A 23,018-nucleotide genomic window follows, 5' to 3' on the forward strand; every position below is an offset into this window, starting at 1 on the left:
AGACTAAAAAGTCTGCCCTTAGACCTTCAGTTTTATCCATCTGAAAAATGTCTATCACTATAAGAAATAACTGGCACCTTTTTTCCCCTATAAAATGCCAGATTTTAAACTTTATTGATTATAATGGTAACTTAATACTAAGAATTGTGAATTTTTTATTTTAAAACTCTGGGTGCAGTGCAATAGGAGGATTATCACATACTCTCTCAACACCCTAACATCACAGTCCAACATTAAAAATTTTTTCATGTGTTATACCTTTCCATTTTGTTCCACAGACAATTTCTGCATATTTCATTTAAGTAACAAATCTTAATTTACCTAACCAATTTCCGATATGGGAGAATTTAGATTGCTTCTAATTTTTCCCCATAGAAAGTTTAAAAAAAGGAATAACGAGAGAATGATACATTAAAACTAAACAACTCTGGAATTTTAACATTATTCCCAACGGTAGCCCATTCAAAACAAGGACAACTTTTATTATCTACACTTTTAACTTACCTGCAAATCCAGTCGATTTTAAAGACACCTCCCAACATTTTAGCATTCATTCCTGCTGGAAGCACCCAATGTATAGGAGATCCTCCATGATGTGATTCTGAAGAAAGCCTTGCAAATCCTAAGGGAATCAAATCACAACATAATATAAAAAATGCTAATATAGTATGATCAATGTTTTCATATATCCCAATTATTTTTATTCTTACCTTGAAATTTTCCACTCTCTCTGACAGAAAATATTAAGATAACACTCCTTGCAGATCTGAATGCAGCATTTAATTTTTTCTCATTTACTGGCAGTGTGGACCATACACCCTATACGAATAATGCAAAAATCATACAAATTGTAATCAATATCAGTTTTTCACGTTTCCAATTATATTGGCAAAAGACCAAATCTACTGATGTTGAATTTTCAATTCAAGTAAGTTATAATAAAGAGGTCTTACTTATCAGCTGTCAAAATAATGTAATAATTTTTTTAAGACTCAGGAAAAATATAGAGAAAATTACCAGCCTTAACAAAATTATTAAAACAACTAAATACATGTTTGGGGAGGGAGGCGGGATTCAAACTTTATGGGCTAGATTTCTATATAATAATAATAATAATAATAAATCACAATTATTTTAAAATCATAGCCTTTTAACTGTGGTAAAAAGATGTTGTTTAATGTGAATCACAACATACATTTTTCTGTCTTAAAAAATGTGACTAATAATTTAAAATTACTGTATAAATAAATCCATAAGTGAAGAATTTATCAAATTTCTAGCATTTCCCAGTTTTTCTACTTAAGTTCAAATTTTTATGTATCAATAGTTTCACTGAAGAGGCCTGTGTTCTTTACACAGAACCAGAACATAGTAAATTTCCAAAGAATTATAAGCAATTCTTTATTCATGAATGACTAAGAGAGAATGGAAAGGTAAAGCAAAAACTCTTAACTCAGTTTTACCTGCTCACACAAACTAGATCTCATTCACAGTAAGTGCTTAATTACTTCTGCATAAATCCACTCCAGCTGAAAGGAATAAACCTCTACTAGACAGCTATCTGGTACATTATTCCTTCCATATGTAAAATTTGATGGGTAATCCTCAAATAAAGAATATTAATATTGATAAAAATACAATTAGAAAAAATATTTAACTTTAGATTTTAATTTTTTAAAATTAGCAGAAACTGGAATTACTCATTTTAAACCAAGAACAGAAAGATATAATGGCTGGGGTAGCAAACGTGTATTTTTGTAGCAAAAGCACAAAAATTATTGTCTTACAATAACCTACAGCAACTGGGCATATCCTCTTTGTGAAGTCTGCAGTTGGACTTTAAGCTAATTCTTTCCTTTTCTTCTAAATTCAAGTGACCCTACTTTTAAAATAAAACTCTCTCCATAAAGAAATGAATTCAAGATCTCAAGGTCTAAAACAAGCATCAATATAAAGCAAAAATTGGTTAACAAAACTTTTTAAAAAGTATTAGTACAAATAATTAGCAAATACAGAAACGCAACATAAATACACCTTTTACGATACAAAGTATAATGCGTATACACATATATTCTTCGATATTAAACATCTGATTTCAAATATCTTTAAAAGATTTACAAGAAAACCCAGATTACTATAAGGTTTCCTAACCAAACAGAAAAGAGACCCTAAGTGGCAACTGGGCTCTAGACCTTTAACACTTTTATGAAAAATAATAGTATATATTATGCCAATCAGTTCAACCTTCCAATTTAAAATTTTCAAAATTAGGATAATTTCAACAGAACTGACACTAATACCTTAGCTTTGGCAAGAGACACATTCTCATGGTTGTTACTCTTTATGAGAAAAAATCTTGCATCTTGTAGGACATATTTCAGTTTGCTCGTTTGATCTGGAAAAAAGAAATCCAAATTGATTAGAGAGGTCATTATTACACAAAAGGGTTGTAAAGCTGTACTAAAATTAGCCCTCTACAACCCAACTTTTAAACAGTTCATAATCACCCATTCAACCTGTAAAGCTAAGCCACAAGACATAATAAAGCAAAGCTAAGAAAAGAATCAGCATTTTGCAAGAAGGTAAACCTGATCCAGTGATGTTCCGATATATCAGATCCATACTTAAGCATGAAAATGGCTACAAATTTTACAATTTCTTCCATCAAATTATTCTTTTAAAGACTGAAAACAGACTATTATGCTATTAAAAATATTTATACCATCCATAGTGCCCAAAAACTGTAACATATCCTGAGATGTTTGCTATGGCTCTAAAAGATATGCACTAAGTGAACATGGAGATCTATGTAAGACCACATTATTTTTCCATTAATATATCAGAACATTACTACATTAAAACCGACTACTAATGGAAAACCAATAAGGCAAAACAATGACTTTATGCAGCATGCAATGAAAACAATTTCAAATTTAAATGATACCTTTTCGGACAGCACGAACGGAAGATGATAATTTCTCATGCTTCTTTTCTGAACCTGTATTTAGCCAAAGTACATTTGTTCAGATTGAGCTTTAATAGAGATAAGACAAAATTTCTACAGTCTTGTCACATAAAGTTCTCATTCAAGACAAATTATTCTTCCTGGCGCACCCACACACACAAAAAAAAATACTTCTCAATGTGTACGAGTGTTTTGCTTTTTGGGTTGTTTGGATTTTTAAAGATATGTATATTTGAACAGTTTCCCACTCAGAAAACTAGTCACTGAATCATCATCTTCCAAGAAAAAAAAAGTGAAATTCCACTTAAGCAGTAACAGAACAGGTTTGAAATAATAAGAAAAAGCTTAGTTTTCTCTAGAATTATTACACTGAACATGCCATCAACAAGTTCATACTAAACTACAGCCTCCACACACTTTCTACAGATCACATTAGAATCAGTCGCATATAATTGCAAATAAAGGTAAATGATAATACCTGCATATGACTCTGATGCAGAGCTTCCACTTCTATCAAAAACAATTGGAGAAATACCTCTAGCTCGCTTTCTTTCTTTCTTTTTCTCATCTAAAAATAATTAAGCAAGATTTTAAAAAAACATTACAACACAGGTCTAGGTAACAAGAACGTAACGTTATGTATCATGGTTTTTGCATAATACCTAAATATTAATCATGGCTAATCTCTTCCCTGCTTCTCCATTACCTCAGAATGAGGCATTCCATTTCAAAGACACTATCCAAAAACTAAGGACATTTTGTTCAAAGACACTGTTCAAAAACTAAGGACATTTTGTTGTTTCTCCCACCAATTCCAATCAAATAAAAACACATGCCCATAACTGTGAGTTCTTTATACTATATATAAAGGTGTCTTGAATAAAGTTTTCCAAGAGGTAGAAAAAATCTGTAAAGAAAACCCAACTTTCCTGTCAATAAAATTTATTGTATTTCCTTCTATGTATCAAGTTCCACTGTTCTAGATCCTCTTTTTAAAAAAGTATACTATGAGTATTCATCACAATTCAAACTCATTCGTAGATGTCTAATGAACTCCAGACCCAAAGCTACTCAACTGTTTAAAAAAACCCAAAACACTGTAGTAAGTTAATGACCCCCTTCTGGTGGCCACTGCTTATTTTGGTGTCTTCCACTCCTCTTGATCATTCATTTCCTTCCTAGGTTACTGCTCCTATCAAATTCAATTTAAAATTTATTCCTAAAGTCTTAATGATTCCCTATGTATTTCTATGAGAGATGGGAATCTTCAGTAAACAGAAAGGTTTGCACTACCTGTCACACATAAAAACTATTCAAGCTTAATTTGGAACTTTGTAAGTAAATAAGGACCTATGATGGAACAAGGTTCTCCTGTCTCTAGTTATTGGTATTTTAATTATACCATTATAATTTCCTTTACCTTTTTCAGCTAGGAAATAACAATGGATATGAAGGGAGAAAATGGCATATATATATATATATATATATATATATATATATAAACAAAGCTGAAACATAATCATCAATGATTTTGCATACAATTTCCTATTATATAATGACTGCAGAGTTAACTATTTTAAAAGCTTTAAATAAATTATCTCCCTTAAGCCTCCCAACAAGCTTACAAGATACATAATGACATTACTCTCATTTACAGAAAAAGAACCTCCATTTAGAGGTGTGGTTACGACAACTTGGCGAGTGTCCTACAGTTTCTGGGTAGTGGAATCTAGTTTCAAATGCACAACCTGTAACCTGAAGTACAAACCCTGAGTTCTATTCTTAATGAGCTAATGAAAAAGTTATTTTCTACTATTCTTGAAAGGGAATTCTAAGTCTAAGACGGAAAACTCCAAGGACATCCTAAGTTCCTTTTCTCTAGTTGAAGCATCTTCTCCTTTGTAATTGACTAATAACTGCTTCTCTAAATAGATGTAACAAGAAAACTTGTAAATGACACTAATTTTCCTAACTTGGAGCTGAAAGGCAGGAGCAAAGAAGCACATAATCGAATAATTACAAAGCTAAGACCATTTGAAGCAAGCAACCATATGATGAAAATGATTATTTCAAGTAAGCAGTGATATTTTGAGAAAGGCATTTATATCTAGGCTTGCTGGCTTTGAATAATGATACCTAACTTTGTGAACTGATTGAAACTTTTAGTATAAAATACTGAAAATCTCACTCAAATAGATGAGAAACCAGGGGTTGTGTCAAAATCCAAATCTCTTTCTAAAAGCATTTGTTTTGTTCACTGACTACACCTTCCTATATAGTGCCTGGCACATAGCACACACCAGAGTAACTGAATCAAATACAACATCCACATGAAAGAGACTTAAGAAAATAAAACCTTGTTAAAATTTTTCTTTAAAAAATCCTAGCATGTTTAATTTTTCCTCAAATATTTAGGAGTCTACTATAAATTGAGCACTGCAGATGATACATCTCTTTCTGCTATTTATTTCTGCTACTTAAAAACAATACTCTGAGGGTCAGGTATATGGTGACAAAGGAGACTAGTCTTTGGGTGGTGAGTATACAGATGCTATATTACAAAGTTGTATACCTGAAATATCTACAAAGTTATTAACCAATGTTACTCAATAAATTTAATTTTTAAAAAGATTTTATTTATTTATTTTTAGAGAGAGGGGAAGAGAGGAAGAGAAGGAGAGATACAGCGATTGGTTGCCTCTCTCATGCCCGCAACTGGTGACCTGGCCTGCAACACAGTGTACACCTTGACCAGGAATCGAACCAGAGACCCTTTGGTCCACAGGCCAGCACTCAAATTCACTGAGCCACACCAGCCAGGGCTCAATAAATTTAATTTTTTTAAAACCTCATGGTTCAGCGTACTAAAGGGATCTCTCACAAAGACAATGCAGAAAAATATATAAAAGCACAAATGCAATCCTATCCAACTGTTTTTACGTAATGTTAAATCCATCATTACCATGACAAATCTGCAAGCATCTTTCATCTTTTTTGCATAACTCCACTGCTCTTACGTTTGTGATCTCCTCTCCCACCTATTATTCTCAAGTCAAAAGAAAAATGAAAATCACCCAACAAACAAGCCTTTAACAACCATCAAAATGTCACTTTTGTAAGAAAGTTACTGAAAATACTGAGAAAAAAATAAAGCAAAATAAACTAAAATCTAAAAAAACTATGCCACAGAAACCAAACTGTTAATCCCTTGCATTTAAAAGTTTACATCTACCAATCAAGGAGCCCCAAATCCACCTCCTTATTTCTTTCACCCATTGTTATAAACTACTCCATGACAAAAATACTAAATACATACTAAGTAGTCTCTAAAACATCTTCCACATACGGGATCTTTAAATGAAAATCTGTACAATTTCCTTTGTTAGGGAAAACAAACAGTTCCAGGTATATCTTTTAAAACAAATATGCATCATCCTGAACAGTTTTGATATCGGGGTTTTATAAAACAAGTGGATACCATTCAATGTGAAATATCTGATGTACAAAAATACAAAGTATTATTAAGTACCTTGCTACAGTATCAGCATCATCTCAAAATTTGTTTAAAATGCAGATTTCAGGTCCTATCCATTTAAATAAGTCTCTGTGGTATGAGTTCAACAAGACAAACACTAAAGTCTAAGAAACGGTTTCTACCATGGATAGCAAAAAGATTCGTGTCATAAAATATTTCTAACCCCATGGTTGTCACACATACTTTCCCCAATAAATAAACGTTCACTGATATTGCCAATGCAATTGTTGTTCTCTATCCATTATTATAAATTACAAAATTTATAAATATACCTTATCAGTTTTCAAACTCCCAAATTTAACACTCTAGAGAGCAAAAGGTTGAAAGCACTTCAGTTGTCAATCACTAGAAAGTAGCCGGACATTTACTCTATAATCTACACTCTAACAAGAATATGATTTACTAACGATGTATCACTAAAATGAAAAAACTCTATAATAATGAATATATAACTATCCTATGTATGAAAAGATTAGTATTTTTCTTGTATTCTAATGTTTAGTACATTTTGCTTAAGAAGCAGATCTGGCTCCATCTTTACATAAGACTGCTGTTGAGAGTATAACCATTATACAGTGGGCAAAGATCTTTAAGAACTCCTGACCTCTCCTTGCTGGACCCTCTGACTTTCTCCACCAAAAGGGGCCCCTCAACCTAGTGACAACCACCTAACATTTACATCTCATGGATCAAACAGGGATAAAGTGGTGGAACATGTAGTAACAAAGGAATGACCAAAGATGGCTCTTGCCCAATCTCTCCACAAGATTTTACACACTCTTGTTTTACATTTTACCATTATACTCGGCCCCCTGGAGACCCTGCACCAGCCAGTCAACACACACACGGAGAACTGAAAGAAAAGTTTGTGCTCCCAAAAGAAAGAAGAGGAGTTGTTTCAATTTCTATTGCTGCATGATGAAAATTTAGAGGCATTTAACACGGAAATATCGTAATACCTAGTGCACAGGTGCCACATACTTCAAGCACATCAGTGTTTAAAAAATCTGTTGCCAATATAAAAATCTAAGAATTCATAATATTCAGTCCTGAAACACACTTCCTTATAGAAAAACAAACATGTTCATTTGTAATATAATACATTCAAGCAGGAAATGCCTTTACAAAGGTATGTAAATCTTATCAAGTATTTTTACAACACTCAAAACTTACAATTAACTATGAAAAACAAAACAAGGCAATCTTACTGACCTCCTCCATCTCCTCAAAAATTTTATGATTTAAACATGTTCAAAAATAAAACCAATCAGGTCAAGTTTTTTTTTTTTTTTTTAAGGACAAACTTTTGCATATAAATAGTACCTGATCCATCCGTGCCTGAACCTGATCTGACAGACCCATCTGTGAAGGAAACGGATTCAGAATCAGAGTCGCTAGCCTCACTTCGAGTGTCATAATCATTTCCCTCTTCCTTCTGATCTCTCTCATCCTGTTCATATTCTTCCTCTTCCTCCTCCTCCTCTTCCTCCTCCTCCTCTTCTTCTTCCTCCTCCTCCTCCTCTCCATCTTCATCTACCTCTTCATCTTCCTCTGCATCTTCTTCTACCTCTTCATCTTCCTCCACATCTTCCACCCCTTCCTCCTCATTCTCAGTATTGTTGCCTTGCTCATCAGAAGAAGCACTGCTGCCAGTCTCATGGTCAGAGCCATATTCTTCAGAGTTCACCTCTTCCTTAGAAGACTGGCTGGATCTGCTTGCACGTCTATCCACTTCAAGCCCAATTCTCTGATGTTTAAAGAAAAAGGGAATCAGCAGTCATGTAAGAGACAAGGTCAGAGTGAATAAATAGTTCTAAAGCCTCAGAAAAAAATTGCTTTCTGTTTTATAGCTGCAATAATGTTTACTACCTCGGCACCATCTGGTGTAGGAGATTTGGCCCTCCTTTCAGGATCCCTTTTACGGATACAAGCTTTTTCCGGTTGACTCTTATAAGGTTCTCTGGAGGCACTGCTTGATAAACGAATCTTCCGATCAGCTTCTAGACGCTTGTTTCTTTCAGATCTTTGATATTCCTCATTTTTATATTCTGTTACTGACTTTCCCTTTGTACTAACTATTCTTTTGTTATTGCTAACTGATGAGCTCAGTGGCTTAGAAATCAACTGTCTTGAATGAACAGAGGGCTTTTGTCGTTTGATGTCAGTAGATTCCATTCGGTCACTTTTTCTTTTTGATCCTTAAAAACACAATTTAAAATAACATATAAGAGTGTTTGGGTATTCCATTTATTTCACCAAAGATGAACAGATATTGTATGTCAGAGAGGGGAAAAGCCTCATTTACTTAAAATATCTTCCGAAATAACTTTATTCAGAAGTTAATCATAAAGAAAATACATCTTTCAAACCTAGAAATAAATTCATCTATTTGAGATGTTTCACACATTTGGGAAAAAAATTACTTTTATTCATGTGGAATTAGGTACCACTGTTTATGATTGTGCTTTGGTATTAATGTCTCAAGAAACCAGTACAAAAGCAAAGTCATTTTCTTAAAAAATTAAATTTTTACATAGTTATTTTAACAAAAATAACAGACATCTTACCCTTTTTCTCGTTTTTATCTTGTTCACTCTCTGGATTATACAGTTCATCATCCTGTTCTGGTACTTCAGTTAAAATATCATCTAAAACATTAAGTTCTCCATCTGAAAGAAAGAAAATTAAAACAAGTAAAATCATTATCATTAAGGCTACAAGTACAAGAATATAACCCTCAAAAAACTTTTAATTCAGGATGAAATCAAAAGAGTAATTCCTATGAAATCATACAAAGTAAAGACAATACACAGCCCTGTCAGGAATATACACCGCATAGGGTATGAAAGGATCTACAAGGACAGACAAGGTTTATCTCACATCCTTTAATTTCTACATTTTGTAACTGCTTAAAATATGCACAATAAATTAGTATGGAAACGTGTATAAATTATACATACACATTTACCAAGGACTGTGTACTCCCTGGAAGATACTTATTAACTACCAAGAGAAAAGTTGGCAGACTCCAGCATTATCAACCAAAGTTACCATCATCAATAGTGGGGTCAAATCAACATCACAGACTTGCACCGAAAATAGAACAATTCTGCGATATTCCTACGAAAAAACGCAAAACTTGAACATATATACAAGGAAACATCAAACAAACCCAAATTAAGGAACATCCAAAAATGGCAATGTCTTGTGAGACTAAAGTGGCCACGACTAAGTGAATATAGCACTTGATCTGAAACATAATAAACTCTAAGTAAGGTCTACTGAGAGTTTGTAGTAAGTATTAATGCTAATCTCCTGATTTTGATAGTATCGTTAAGTAAAACTTGGTCTTAATTTTCAGGAATTACATATCTAAGTATTAGGGACAAAGAATCATCATGTCTGCAATTGGATGATGAACAATTCAGGAAAAAAGTGTGTCTGCATGCATATATGCACAAATATACACTGAGAAAATGTGTGTAAGGGAAAATATGAATTAGAAAGGCAAATGTGGTAAAACGTTGTTATCACTTGTGGAACACGGCTGAAATGTAAAGTATATGTACTATTCTTATGGCTATTCTGTTCGAAATAATATCAAACTAAAGTGAAAAGAAAAAATTATTGATGTGCTATACAATCAAAAACATTTGAAGCTGCTGGGATGGACTATTAAAAGTATAACTTCTCCACACAAGGAAATTACTGCTGTAACTGACACTGTTCAGTGTTCATGAAAACTTAAAATTCAGATGTCACCCCAACCCCACCCACACACTCTTCAATAGGACAAAGTAAATCTAAGAAATACAGGCACATATTTACCACTTCCAACTGATTTTTTTAATAATGGATTAAATCTAATGGTAAAAGTTTTCAACACTAAGTAGTCCAGTATCAATAATAGTTTTTCAAATTTAAGATGTGGCAAAGAGAAGTATAAAGTCATGAAACTAATGAGATAGGACAATTATTTTTATGGTTCCAGCCAAAAAGCAAGACCCTCGAAGTATAGCAAAGGTTATTATCCTGGGTTCTATAAGCAGAATAGATAGGATTCAAATTTCCACCAAGGGTAATAGAAGTCAGGACTGGAGAGAGAGAGAGAGAGAGAAAAAAAAAAAACAGGGACTTCCACCAAGATGGAGGCATAGGTGGAAACACTGTACCTTCTCCCACAACCAAGTTTGAATACAACAAAGGTTTAGAGATCAAAGACACAGCCAAAGAACAGAAAATTGAATTATACAGAAGTCCCACAACAACTAACCCTTCCACCAGGATGGTAAGAGGGGCGGAGCCAGCAGCAGAGCAGGGTTGGGCAGGAAAGACACCCGGACCTAGACGTGCAAGTAGCCTGGACCCAGTCAGGGTGTGGGGCAGACTGACTTCGGTCGCACATTTGAGCACAGTTAGATGGACCACGCAGGCCCCAGGGGGCGAACCCAGTGGTGGAGGGCTGATCGCAGTGGCACACTCGAGTGCGGTGGGACGAAACTCGTAGGCCCAGGTGACAGTGGCAGCTGCGGCATCGGTGGGGGCCGTGGCGGGAGGCGGCAGACGGGACGCCATTGCTCCTCTTTGACCCCGCCCCCACATACAGCGTCACAACCCAGTGACTTAGTTGCCCTGCTCTAGTGAACACCTTAGGGCTCCGATCCTGCTACACAACAGGCACGAACAGCCCAAAAGATGGCGCAAGAAGAACTCAAAGTCCCAGAGCCAATAACTCTAAGCAACCAACAGATTGCCAGTCTCTCAGAAGCACAGTTCAAGACACTGTTTATCAGGATGCTCACAGAACTGGTTGACTATAGTCACAAATAGAGGAAAATATGAAGGCTAAACTAATTGAAATGAAGGGAGATGTCCAGGAAACAAATAGCGATGGAAAGGAAACTGGGACTCAAATCAATGGAATGGACCAGAAGGAAGAACAAAACATCCAACCAGAAAGGAATGAAGAGATGAGAATTCAAAAAAATGAGGAGAGGCTTAGGAACCTCCAGGACATCTTTAAACGTTCCAACATCCAGATTATAGGGGTACCAGAAGGGGGAAAGAAACACCCACTAGTGGAAAACTTATTCGAACAAATAATAAAGGAGAACTTCCCCAGTCTGGCAAAGGAAATAGACTTCCAGGAAATCCAGGAAGCTCAGAGAGTCCCAAAGAAGTTGGACCCAAGAAGGAACACACCAAGGCACATCATCATTACATTAGCCAAGACTAAAATGAAGGAGAGAATCCTAGAAGCAGCAAGAGATAAGGGGACAGTCACCTACAAAGGAATGCCCATCAGACTGTCAGTGGATTTCTCAAAAGAGACCTTACAGGCAAGAAGGGGCTGGAAAGAAGTATTCCAAGTCATGAAATCCAAAGACCTACAGCCAAGATTGCTTTATCCAGCAAAACTTTCATTTAGAATGGAAGGACAAATAAAGTGCCTCTCAGATAAGGACAAGTTCAAGGAGTTCATCATCCCCAAGCCCTTATTATATGAAATGCTAAAGGGACTTATCTAAGAAAAAGAAGATGAAAAATATCAACAGTGAAAGGACAGCAAACTCACAGTTATTAACAACCAACAAAAGCAAACCTAGAGGACAGCTAGATCAGGAATGGAACCATAGAAATGAAGAACACATGGAGGGTTAGCAACAGGGGGGTGGGAGGAGGAGAAGGGGGGAGAAGGTACAGAAAATAGCATAGACAGTAGGTAGAAAATAGATAGGGGGAAGGGCAAGAATACTGGGGGAAATATAGAATCTGAAGAACCTGAGACACGTGGTTATAAACTAAGGGGGGGAGAATGGTGGGGGAGGGAGTGTGCAGGTGGAGGGGAATGAAGGGGGGGAATAGAAACTGTAATGGTATAATCAATAAAATATATTTTTAAAAAAACATTAAATATATACTTAAATGTTTAAAAAAATTTTAAATATATTTAATGTGGGTGTGATAAGAAGGAAAGCAAGATCAGGTAGGATACAGAAAAGGTAATTCAACACCTTCCACTGTAGCTGGAGTTAGACACAGTTGCTATTGAAGAACATTTGAAAATTACATATGGCACAGCAATTGATTTCTTTGATGATAAAATGTTTATCTGTATTTATCATTTTTAGAAAGAATATATACTATATGGATTTTTAAATTTTTGTGTACTTATTCTTTTAAGAGTTATTTAAAATCAAAATATGCCAACTAAAAAAGGCTTCTCTCACCTTCTGGATTCAGTATTTTCACTAAGGAGGAAATTCTCTCAAGATCTGAATGATGGCAAACAAAATTAATTTTAGACTTCACATTATAAATAAAAACATGTAATTTAATAGAAGAAAGTCTAAGTTTTACAGATATTTATTAATTCTTGGGTAAAAGCTCTCTAGTCAGGAAAAAACAAATGAGTCCCAACAGATCTTGACAGAATGCATTTTTGAAACTAAATTTAAAACTATCACAACAAAGTAAGGAATTAAGTGAATATAGTGTTACTTCTTTTCATGAAATTATTAGCTCTTAATTAGAAATATAAACTGAAACACGTGGACCTTCACAAGAAAATCATACACTTCATGTGTTAAGTAAGAGATTTAAAGAACTACGCAGTTTCATTTAAATCAGCCTAAATTTCAGACATGCCTAAATCATGATTTCCCTATTATTAAAAACTGGAATTTTTGTTTTAAAAAGCTGTAACAAGTAACTATTAACCAAAATTCAGAGATTAATTTTAAAAAGTATCTACAAATTCTTAAGACAAATACTAACCAATGCTTACTTTTTAAAACACTTTATAACTTTCACATGTATCGTATGTTCCTAACACAAAAAACATGTAAGGTAGGTTTTATCATCCATTCCTCTGCAGATATACAAAATTACTCATGTAGAAACAGATATGAGTCTACAGTTCAGACTTTCTAAATCTAAGGTTAAATTAGATGGAGAACATGAAGAACACCTTTAAACAAAGTACAAGAAACGAAAAATGATGTCAGTGATTAAAAGGTAGTGTGCACTAGATTAATTTCAAATTAGTGCACCAGAATGCTCTATATCACCAACTTTATAGCATCTTAAATGTACTTTAAGATTAACCATTAGTATCCTCACTTAATGGTCCACACATTTTTATCTGTATTATAATCCAAGACATCAACAAGCTAACTGTGGTTTTATTACAGTATTGACAAACTAAGACCTCCAGAACAAGTTCAGCACAAGGGCTTGTCTTTGACCCACAAGAATGAAAGCTTTTTGCATTTTTTAGGTTGTATTTTAAAAAATAAAAATATGACTAAGACCATATGTGGCCCACATAAAGCCTAAAATACAATTTACGTTCTGGCCCTTTATAAAGTTTGCCAGCCCTAAGCCCTGGCTGGTGTAGCTCAGTGGATTGAGTGCAGGCCTGTGAAGCACATGATCACAGTTCGATTCCCAGTCAGGGCACTTGCCTGGGTTGCAGGCCAGTTCCCAGCAGGGGACTCACAAGAGGCAACCATACAGTGATATTTCTCTCCTTCTCTTCCTCTCTAAAGATAAGTAAAAAAATCTTAAAAAAAAGAAAAAAGTTTGCCAGCCCTGATATAGATTACCACATTTTCAGTTATTTTCCTCCGTCACTGGAATTTCTTTTTTACTGAAATATGACCGAAAGGAGAGATTTGAATTTGACAGAAAAAATTCCAGGTTACCATTTAAGAGCTAGATATCCTTGGGAAAACTCCAATCTGAGCTCGTTTCTTCATCTCTAGTAAGAGGCATTTAGAATAAAAATATCAGTGTGTGGGGAAAGAAAGAGGGAAGGCAATTATCTGAATATCCTGATGAGTTTTTCAACCTGTAAGCCTTTTCCTATTACACTATCTAAATATTTTATTTATTTTTAGAGAGAGGGGAAGGGAAGGAGAAAGAGAGGGAGAGAAACATCAATGTGCGGTTGCTTCTCACATGGCTCCCACTGGGGACCTGGCCCACAACCCAGGCATGTGCCCTGACTGGCAATCAACCACAACCGTTTGGTTCACAGCCCACGCTCAATTTAATGAGCTACACCAGCCAGGGCACACTATCACATTCTAATAAACTTTGCCTGCCACAACCCTTTTGTTAATGACTAGAGGAGAGGATATACAAAATTCAGTCCAAAATACAAAACAAAATTTCTTCAGTAAGACAAATACATACATGTTCTGATTATCTCTTGTTGTATAACATGCAACCCCCAAACATGGCTTTTTATAAAAAGATTTTATTTATTTTTAGAGAGAGGGGAAGGGAGATTTGAGAAAGGATGAGAAACATCAATGTGAAAGAGCAACATCAATGGGTTTCCTCCTGTACACACTCCGTATCCAAGGACTGAACCAGAAACCCAGCCAGGTGCCCTAACCTAGGAATCAAACCTGCAACATTTTTGGTACATGGGACAATGTTCCAACCAACTGAGCCACACCAATCAGGGCAAAACTTGGTGTTTTAGAAAAATACAATCATTTATTATTGCTTATGGTTCTGAAGCTCAACCTAGGTAGATCTCTCATATGGCTCCAGTTAGATTGTGTCCAGGACTAGAATCACCTGAAGGCTTCCTCATTTACATTTCTGGCTGGCACCTAGGATGGGAAGACTCAAAACAGCTGAGGCTGCCCTGGCTGGTGTAGCTCAGTGGATTGAGCGCGGGCCTGCGAACCATATAATCATGGTTCGATTCCCAGTCAGGGCACATGCCTGGGTTGCAGGCCAGTTCCCAGCAGGGGACTCACGAGAGGCAACCATACATTGATATTTCTCTTCTTCTCTCCTTCCCTTCCCCTCTAAAGATAAATAAAATAAAATAAAAATTAAAAAAAAAACAGCTGAGGCTTCTAGGGCCTTTCTCTCTGTGGTCACTGTCTACCATGGCAGCTTCAGGGTAGGCAGACCGCTTACCTGGTGATTTAGGGCTCTAAAGATGTACAGATCCCAACAGATAAAGGGCCAAGAAAAAGCTCAGCAACATCATTACCACAGTACTTTATTCAGAGGCAATCACAAAAGTCTACCCAAATTCAAACAGAGAAGACAGACCTGAGATTCCACCTTTTATTGGGAAAGGTGTCAAATACTTGGTATCCTGTAGATTTTTCAAAACTACCATCTTCTTTGTTTTGTCTAAACTTAAGGATTTTAATTATAAATGTAAGGTGTATTTTTTAAAACCCAAAAAAGGTGAAATTTTACAGTACTGAGTTATAAAGCTAACTTAAGCTGCTTCCTCTGACCCCTTCTTTCCTTGACTAGAAAATGTAGGTTTAATGTATATTTTAATTCATTTTTTTTTCAATTTAGAATGAATTAGTCATGAAGAAAGAAAGCTTATTTTAATATTTTCAGAAACTGCTATTAGAGGCCAGTCATCCGTGGCATATCCTTTTTTAAAAAAAAGAAAAAATAACAGAGAGTAATGTCCACAAGTTCTCTAAGGTGACTTTAAATTACTTAGGTATATGATCCAAATCACTTTCTTTGTTTTGAAACTTAACATTATTCTGTTTAGAAATATACTTATATTAAATTACTTCACAGTAGTTTGACAGAAGCAACCCAGCCTAAGAACATTAAGATAAATGAGCAAAGAAAAAAAAATGCCAGGTTAGGAAAAGTTCTAGGAACATGCAATTCACATACTATGAAAATATCTCTAATGCAGTTATTTCAATGATAAAGCACTTTATCACTATGTTTTGGGGGGGGTAAATCTACATAAAGAACTATACAGACTTTTAAAAATCATTCTAAAATGTTAAAAATCGTGTTTAAGCCCTGGCTGGTGTAGCTCAGTGGATTGAGTGCAGGCCTGCGAACCATAGAATCCCAGTTCGATTCCTAGTCAGGACACATGCCCTGGTTGCAGGCCAGTTCCCAGCAGTGGACTCATGAGAGGCAACCATACACTGGTATTTCTCTCCTTCTCTCCTTTCCCTCTAAAGATAAATAAAATCTTTTAAAAAATCATTATTTTTGGAGCCTTTTCAAAAACTGACATTAGCAGTAAAAAACTGCTAATGATGTCTGTGTTTTGTTGCTTGATTGGGGGATTTTGGTTTGAGATAAACATGGAAACTTAAAAATTTAACTGACTTTGTATGCAACAAAATGAAGCCCCAGAATTAAAATGACTAAAATATCACACTCCTGAATCCAAGTGTAGTACTCTTCCCACTTTAATCTTGCAATTCCTGGCTCAGTAAGGCCACAAACCCAGGGATATTAGGATATTAGCGTAGAAAATTAACCTTTATCTGAGACACAGTCTCTGTTTTGTTGTTGTTGTTGTTGTTACCTCCAGAAGCTTCTAGATCAAAGACACAAAGTACTATTTATTTCAGGGTCCAGCTTCAGACTATACTAAGATGTAGTATATTTAAATAAAGAAAACTATCAGGTAAATATACTAGCCATATTGTTTTCCGAACAGGGCACCAGAGCACATTATACATTTTGTTTTATTTAATGCAGTTTTACTGGGGTAAATGGAGCAAGATTTCCTAGAACCTCCTTTTCTGTTAGATTTTCCATTAAACGGTCTCTTAGTTTCTTTTTTTGTCATTCAAAACTGTCAATCCTGTAAATGAAGTGTAGAGATTTGGATTTCCCATCTCATCCATATTTCTTGCTTTCCAATAACAACATAAAAGCATACAACTGATGTCTAAGAAGAGCGCTTTTAAATTTTATTCCACTTTTATTATTCATAAAACATCAGAATACCGAATACTACTCCATATAAGGCCTTAACTAAAGTGGACCAAGAACGTAAATCTTATCCCAAGGATATATTTACTATAGAGAGGGCTACAGTATACATATATGTGTATGCACATGTAACTGCCTATACACATTTATATGTACTTGCCTGCATGAGTGTGTATACATATATAATTCAAACTCTGAAACTCTTGACTTTGGCATCAATAGCAAATGCCACACAACTAGTCAGTTATTAATGAACTACAACCTGTAATGATTTACAACACAATTCCTGGATATCAGGTACCTGGGGAATAAGACATACTCCTCCTGGCCCTCATGGAGCTTGCAGTGTGGTAATGCAAAAAACACACTACTTATGGAAGGGGTAATTCATCATCCACATTAAACTTTGTAACTACTCTTCAGAGAGAACCTTGTAAGAGCTTAAAAAATAAAACTTATACAAGGTGTTTATTGTATAAAAGATGTGTACTGCCTCACAGAAAAATGTCATTTAACATTAGTTATCACCATCAACATTCCAACTATCTTTCAAATCTACTTTTTGGACAAATAATCAAACGAACTGGCAATCTATCCAATTACATAGGCTTTAGCTGCTAAGTGTGGTCCTCACAGAAGCATTATAGATCCTGATGTCCCCTTATTAAACAGCTGATGTGAAAAACCCAAAAATCAAAGGTCTCTACAACCAAAAATCTTTTAACTGTTCTGTCAGGAAAGCATTCAGAAGGGACCTAAGGTTTGTGACATGTCTAAGATTCTTACAAAACTTATCTTCGTAATTTTCCAACGTTTCATTTAGCTGATAGTAAGTACTCAGCTTCCCACTTTTTCTTGATCGAGTATGAAAAGGTCAGGTATTTATTCTAATTCTGGCTATTACTCTAGCTGGGTGACTACGATCAAGTGAGTTAAGACACCCTGGGGCTCAGTTTCCTTATTTGCAAAATGGGTTATTCTAGAAATCTCCCTATTTCCAAACTAAATAAGCAATTCCAAAAGGTTTATATTTGCTAGCTTCCCTAATAAACACCAGACAATCTTAATCTAAACTATAAAGTATATACATCAAAAATTTTAAGCCCTGGCTGGTGTGGCTCAGTGTATTGAGTGAGGGCTGCCAACCAAAGGATTGCCAGTTCGATTCCCAGTCAGGGCACATATCTGGGTTGCGGGCCAGGTCCCCAGTGGGGGCCATGTGAGAGGCAACCACACCGAGGTTTCTCTGCCCCTCTTCCCCCCTCCCTTCCTCTCTCTCTAAAAAATATATAAATAAAATCTTAAAAAAAAAAACTAACTACTCAACCTGATAAGTGAATTTGGCAAAAACAGCAGGACACAAAGTCAATATTCAGAAATCGATAGCATTTTTGTACACCAACAATAAAATATCAGAAATGGAAACCAGGAATAAAAATCCCATTTACTATAGCAATGCCAAAAAAAATTTTTAGGAGGTAAAATCAATTATGGAAATTAAGTTTTATAAAAAACTTCACAAATGTGAGGCCTTTCAAAAGCTGGACAATTTATCCTAAGCACTCCTAATAGGTGGCATACTGCTTCCCAATTACAGTTATAAATTTTATGTATTTGGACTGCATTTTCATCAGTAACTCCATTTCTAAAACAAAAATATTACAACATCACCCACTTCCCCCCAACCCACGTTACTGTATCTACTCTATTACTGACTTGCAACTGTTTCAACAGTGAATTTTTGAGTACTGAGTTTTACTCATTTTGATTTGGTTCATATCTCACCCACAACTGCCATCCACTCCTACACAATGAAATGTTGACTTCATTACTGATTAAAATAATTTGGTTCAATAAATGACTTTACTACTAATTAAAAGCAGTTTCCTTTACTAACACCATGCAATCCTATACTCACATTCCTTGCGGATTTCTGAAAAAATCTAGGGATGGAGATTTTTTAGGATTCACTTAAGTAAGGAAAATTAATCCTTATTCCTTATCATTCAACTGCTTTAGGACGGAAGTAATATCTTAAACATATTTCCACCCATGCCACTTCCCAACCTTGTCCCTTTACTGGGGCAGTTTACTGACTCTTCTCTCTCTGAAAAAGAAAAATTAGATAAGAAAATACTACAGGTCTAATGCAACTGTACTCTAGAACCCACTTAACAAATCCCCACCCCGATTAATTAGACACACAGAAGGGGAGATACGTGAAATACAGGACAGCAGGTGTTTCACATTTTTATCGACTATAACCTTTCCAAAACCATCGCGGTAATCTTAGGATTGAAAAAGAACTTGAGGCACCAGGATCTACATTAACAATCCTAGGGCCTGGGGGGGGGGGGGGTCGACATTTCCCAAGACTTGGCATTCCATCCTGCCATCATCAGTTCTTCCTATTTTTCACTGCAATTTTATCCCTCCAACTCTCTATAATTACACCCATTTGTTCCTGGTTGTACCCTCTGAGAGATAAGCACAACATATTTTTATCAGAATAGTGGCCAGAAATCTTTGCCCGGTGTAAGTCATATAATTATCTCTTCAAACATCATATTTTCCTAAATAAGTATTCCAGGAAGCAAACTGATGATTTTTACCACTTTGCCTATTTAACAGAAATAGCCAAGAGGATTCACTTGCAAATATTTCTCAAGATTAATAATACACCTACCTATACGACTTTTTAAACATGCTCACTTACTAGACTACCATCTTTAACCGCGGTATTAAGGGTTTCCGAAATTTAGCGTAACAGAAAAGGTTGTGGTGCATTATATGGGCCCAATCCTACCAGGAAATAAACCTAAGCGCCTGCAACTCAGAAAAAGCCTTATCTTAGCCCCGCCCAGGACCGCTAAAGGGAAAGTGAAGAGGGAAATTAGGATCAAAGGAAAACCCTAGGCCAGTGGGTTAGGTCACATGGAGATCCAGAACGAAAGGGCAGGCCCGTTCTCTTCCAATGTGTGCTAATGTCTCGCTGGGGGCACCGGCTCCGCGCTGGGCAGCCTGACTCCCCAACCCCCCACCCTGCAACGGAGAACTACCGCTCCACCGACCCACTCCCGAGCCCCGCCTCCGCCCGTCACCTTTATCCGCACTAACCTTTCTCCTCCCGACTGTCGGCCGCCATTGCTCCTCTCCTGTTTCCGCCGCCGCCGCCGCCTCGACGCGACTCGCGCGTGGGCCGCAGCCGCGGCCGCAGAAGCACGGGAACGTCCGTCAGTCCGTCCGGCGGGCTGCGTGCTCAAGCACTTTTGCCTCTACCACTCACCTTTCTCGACTCACCCTTTTTCTCGTCGCTTTTTCCCTTTCTCCCTTCTCCCCTTCCCTCCTTGCACTCGAGCCTCGGAGGCTTAGGCCCAGTCTTCCCGTTGGGGCTTAAGGACGGGAGGGGGATAAGTGGGAGGGAAGGGAAACAGATGGCGACAGCGGGCGGTGCTAAAATGGAGCCTGCTTCCTGCATGAAACAATTCCACTCCCGAAATGCCTTGCGCTGTTTACGCTTCGTTCCTCCCTGGCAACGTCACAGTGCGGAGAGGGGTGAGGAAGCGAAACGGGCGAGGGAACGAGACCTAACGTCGGCAGGTCGCCCCGCCCCTGCAGCCTGGCGGTCCGTAGAACAAGTCTTTCTTCCGCTGACTAGGTGGCCCGCGTGTTACACCGGCAGTCAGCCGCGCCGAGTACCCTTAGGTGGCTCACAGGGGCGGACCTTCCAGCTTCTGGACAAAGACACTTCCTGTTGCTCCGCAGGACTCCCGATTTTCAGTCCTGGAAATAGGTTACTTATTCAGAAAAAGTCTGGGTAGGTCCCTCTCTTTTGCTGCCACCACTTTCTACTCTGTATACCAGGGGCACTTTTTCAGTTTGTGTCCCAGGCTTACCAAGGGCAGCGCAGGATGCAATCAGCTCACTTGCACAAAAACCTACTGGTTTTGTTTTTAATTGGGGAGAGGAAGTATACCGCGTGTTAATACTGCATTTTAGTTCACATAATAAATTTGATTTTAAAAAATTTATCAAGGCACAGGGGTACACAGTTGATAGAAGACCAGTGAGAAATTGAAACTACAGAAGTGATCAAAAATTTCTTAACTTCATAATGTACTAAAATATGCAAGGAAACATACTGCATATTGTCCAAAGAAATGAAAATGTAACTTTGTTACACTGCTCCATTGCTGTGTTTAAAAAGGAAAGAAGATAGGAAGGGGAAAAATGTAACATGCAAAAACAACAAATGGTATATTCAGAGAAAAATGGAGTGTATAGTATCTTGTTCCTTGATGGCCTTTGTAATAAATTGAGACCAAATTGAAGGCCATGGGATGATTTTTAAGGAGTGCAAAAACAAGAACGGAAAAATTGTTTGGAGCTATATGGTGGGTTTTCAGGAAAAAGAGAAGGAAAAACAATTCAGGACATATTGGGTTGGCCAAAAATTCCATATGTTTTTTTTCTGTAAAATTAAAACACATTTCTCATTTTCAACAATAACTTTATTGATTTGGTTACCTTGAGTATGGCAGCTATCTCCCTTGTGGTACAATACTAATTGTTCTCAATTAAGTCTACATTTGATCACTAGCAACTTCATCTGGTCTACCCAACAGTGAACATTGTCTAGTGACAAATCTCCAGCGTGAAACTTCACAAACCACTTTTGTTATAACCACTCAGTCAAGCACCTTCTCCAAACTGCACAAACCTTTTTTTTTTGAGTTTCAGTTGCATTTTTACCTTCCTTGAAATAAAGCATAATATGCTGACAATGTTGCATATTTACTTCTATCTTCTGTATTAAAATAGCTACACAAAAATTCACTAATTTTGCCCTGGCTGGTGTAGCTCAGTGGATTGAGCGCAGGCCTATGAAGCAAAGGATTGCAGTTCAATTCCCAGTCAGGGCACATGCCTGGGTTGCAGGCCAGCCCCCAGTGGAGGACACATGAGAGGCAACCACACATTGATATTTCTCTCTCTCTCTCCTTCCCTTCCCCTCTCTCTGAAAATAAATAAGTAAAATATTTTTTAAAAATTCACTAATTTTAATAAGCTTTTTTAAAATGGATGCTATAGTACAGCTGTTACAATAGAACATAATAAATATTTTGAATGGCGTTAAAGACAGCTAAGCACTACTTCGAGCCATCTTACGAATAAAGCCAGATGAACTTGTTGGCCAACTCAATATAAAACCCAGCTATGTAACAGATAATTTTGAATCGGGGCTTAACAGAACAGTACTTCTGCCTTCAAGAAATTTTTAGTATAATAAAGAGACGAGATAAGTTAACAGGAAAGTACTATATAAGAATAGCTAAAAACCACGTATCCCCATTGTGTGCATTTGACCTACACAATATGACTTGATCATCCAAAACCTAATTAAACTATATTACTAGCTCTATTTTATGTAAAGGGAAATTAAGCACAAAAGGTCAGAAGTGTAAGTAACATGGTTCAAATGCAGGTCATTTGGCTCCACCCAGCCTGCCCACTAAAAAATACTCACTGCCTCACAGAGTAAGCTCCAGAAGTTACTGGAACCCTTAGGGGCGTGTCGCTCAGACTGGAGAGGCAACAGAATGCAGTAGGAGTCAAGGGAAAAGGGAATGGAAATATGAAACCTAGTTGAAAACTAAACGACTATCAGTTTAGGTGAAGGGGAGACAGGACAAAGGTGATGAGCAGGGTCATTTTTTACGGTTAAAAAAAGGGTGGGGGGCGTTCTATATCTGCCCTTCATTCAATTCA

At 36.6% G+C, this 23,018-nt stretch overlaps 1 protein-coding gene across 3 annotated transcripts in view; it reads right to left on the reverse strand.

Moving 5' to 3' along the window:
* Positions 1-20,744, reverse strand: part of YTHDC1 (YTH N6-methyladenosine RNA binding protein C1) — a 37,385-nt gene extending 16,641 nt beyond the window's left edge. For 2 of the 3 annotated variants that reach the window (XM_037041956.1, XM_037041948.1), the window contains exons 1-10: positions 20,367-20,744; positions 12,731-12,775; positions 9,068-9,169; positions 8,370-8,698; positions 7,824-8,247; positions 3,444-3,533; positions 2,945-2,998; positions 2,301-2,395; positions 711-819; positions 505-622 (exon numbers count right to left, since the gene is read on the reverse strand). In XM_037041956.1, the coding sequence (XP_036897851.1) occupies positions 505-622; positions 711-819; positions 2,301-2,395; positions 2,945-2,998; positions 3,444-3,533; positions 7,824-8,247; positions 8,370-8,698; positions 9,068-9,169; positions 12,731-12,775; positions 20,367-20,394 (1,394 nt within the window). In that variant the 5' untranslated portion in view covers positions 20,395-20,744. The remainder of the gene's footprint in view (positions 1-504; positions 623-710; positions 820-2,300; positions 2,396-2,944; positions 2,999-3,443; positions 3,534-7,823; positions 8,248-8,369; positions 8,699-9,067; positions 9,170-12,730; positions 12,776-20,366) is intronic. The other variant, XM_037041958.1, reaches the window with a different exon arrangement.
* Positions 20,745-23,018: the final 2,274 nt, after the last annotated feature.

The sequence above is a fragment of the Sturnira hondurensis genome, unplaced genomic scaffold (genome assembly GCF_014824575.4).
Source record: "Sturnira hondurensis isolate 20B ecotype Veracruz unplaced genomic scaffold, ASM1482457v3 Scaffold0000566, whole genome shotgun sequence".
In the NCBI taxonomy this organism is placed as follows: domain Eukaryota; kingdom Metazoa; phylum Chordata; class Mammalia; order Chiroptera; family Phyllostomidae; genus Sturnira; species Sturnira hondurensis.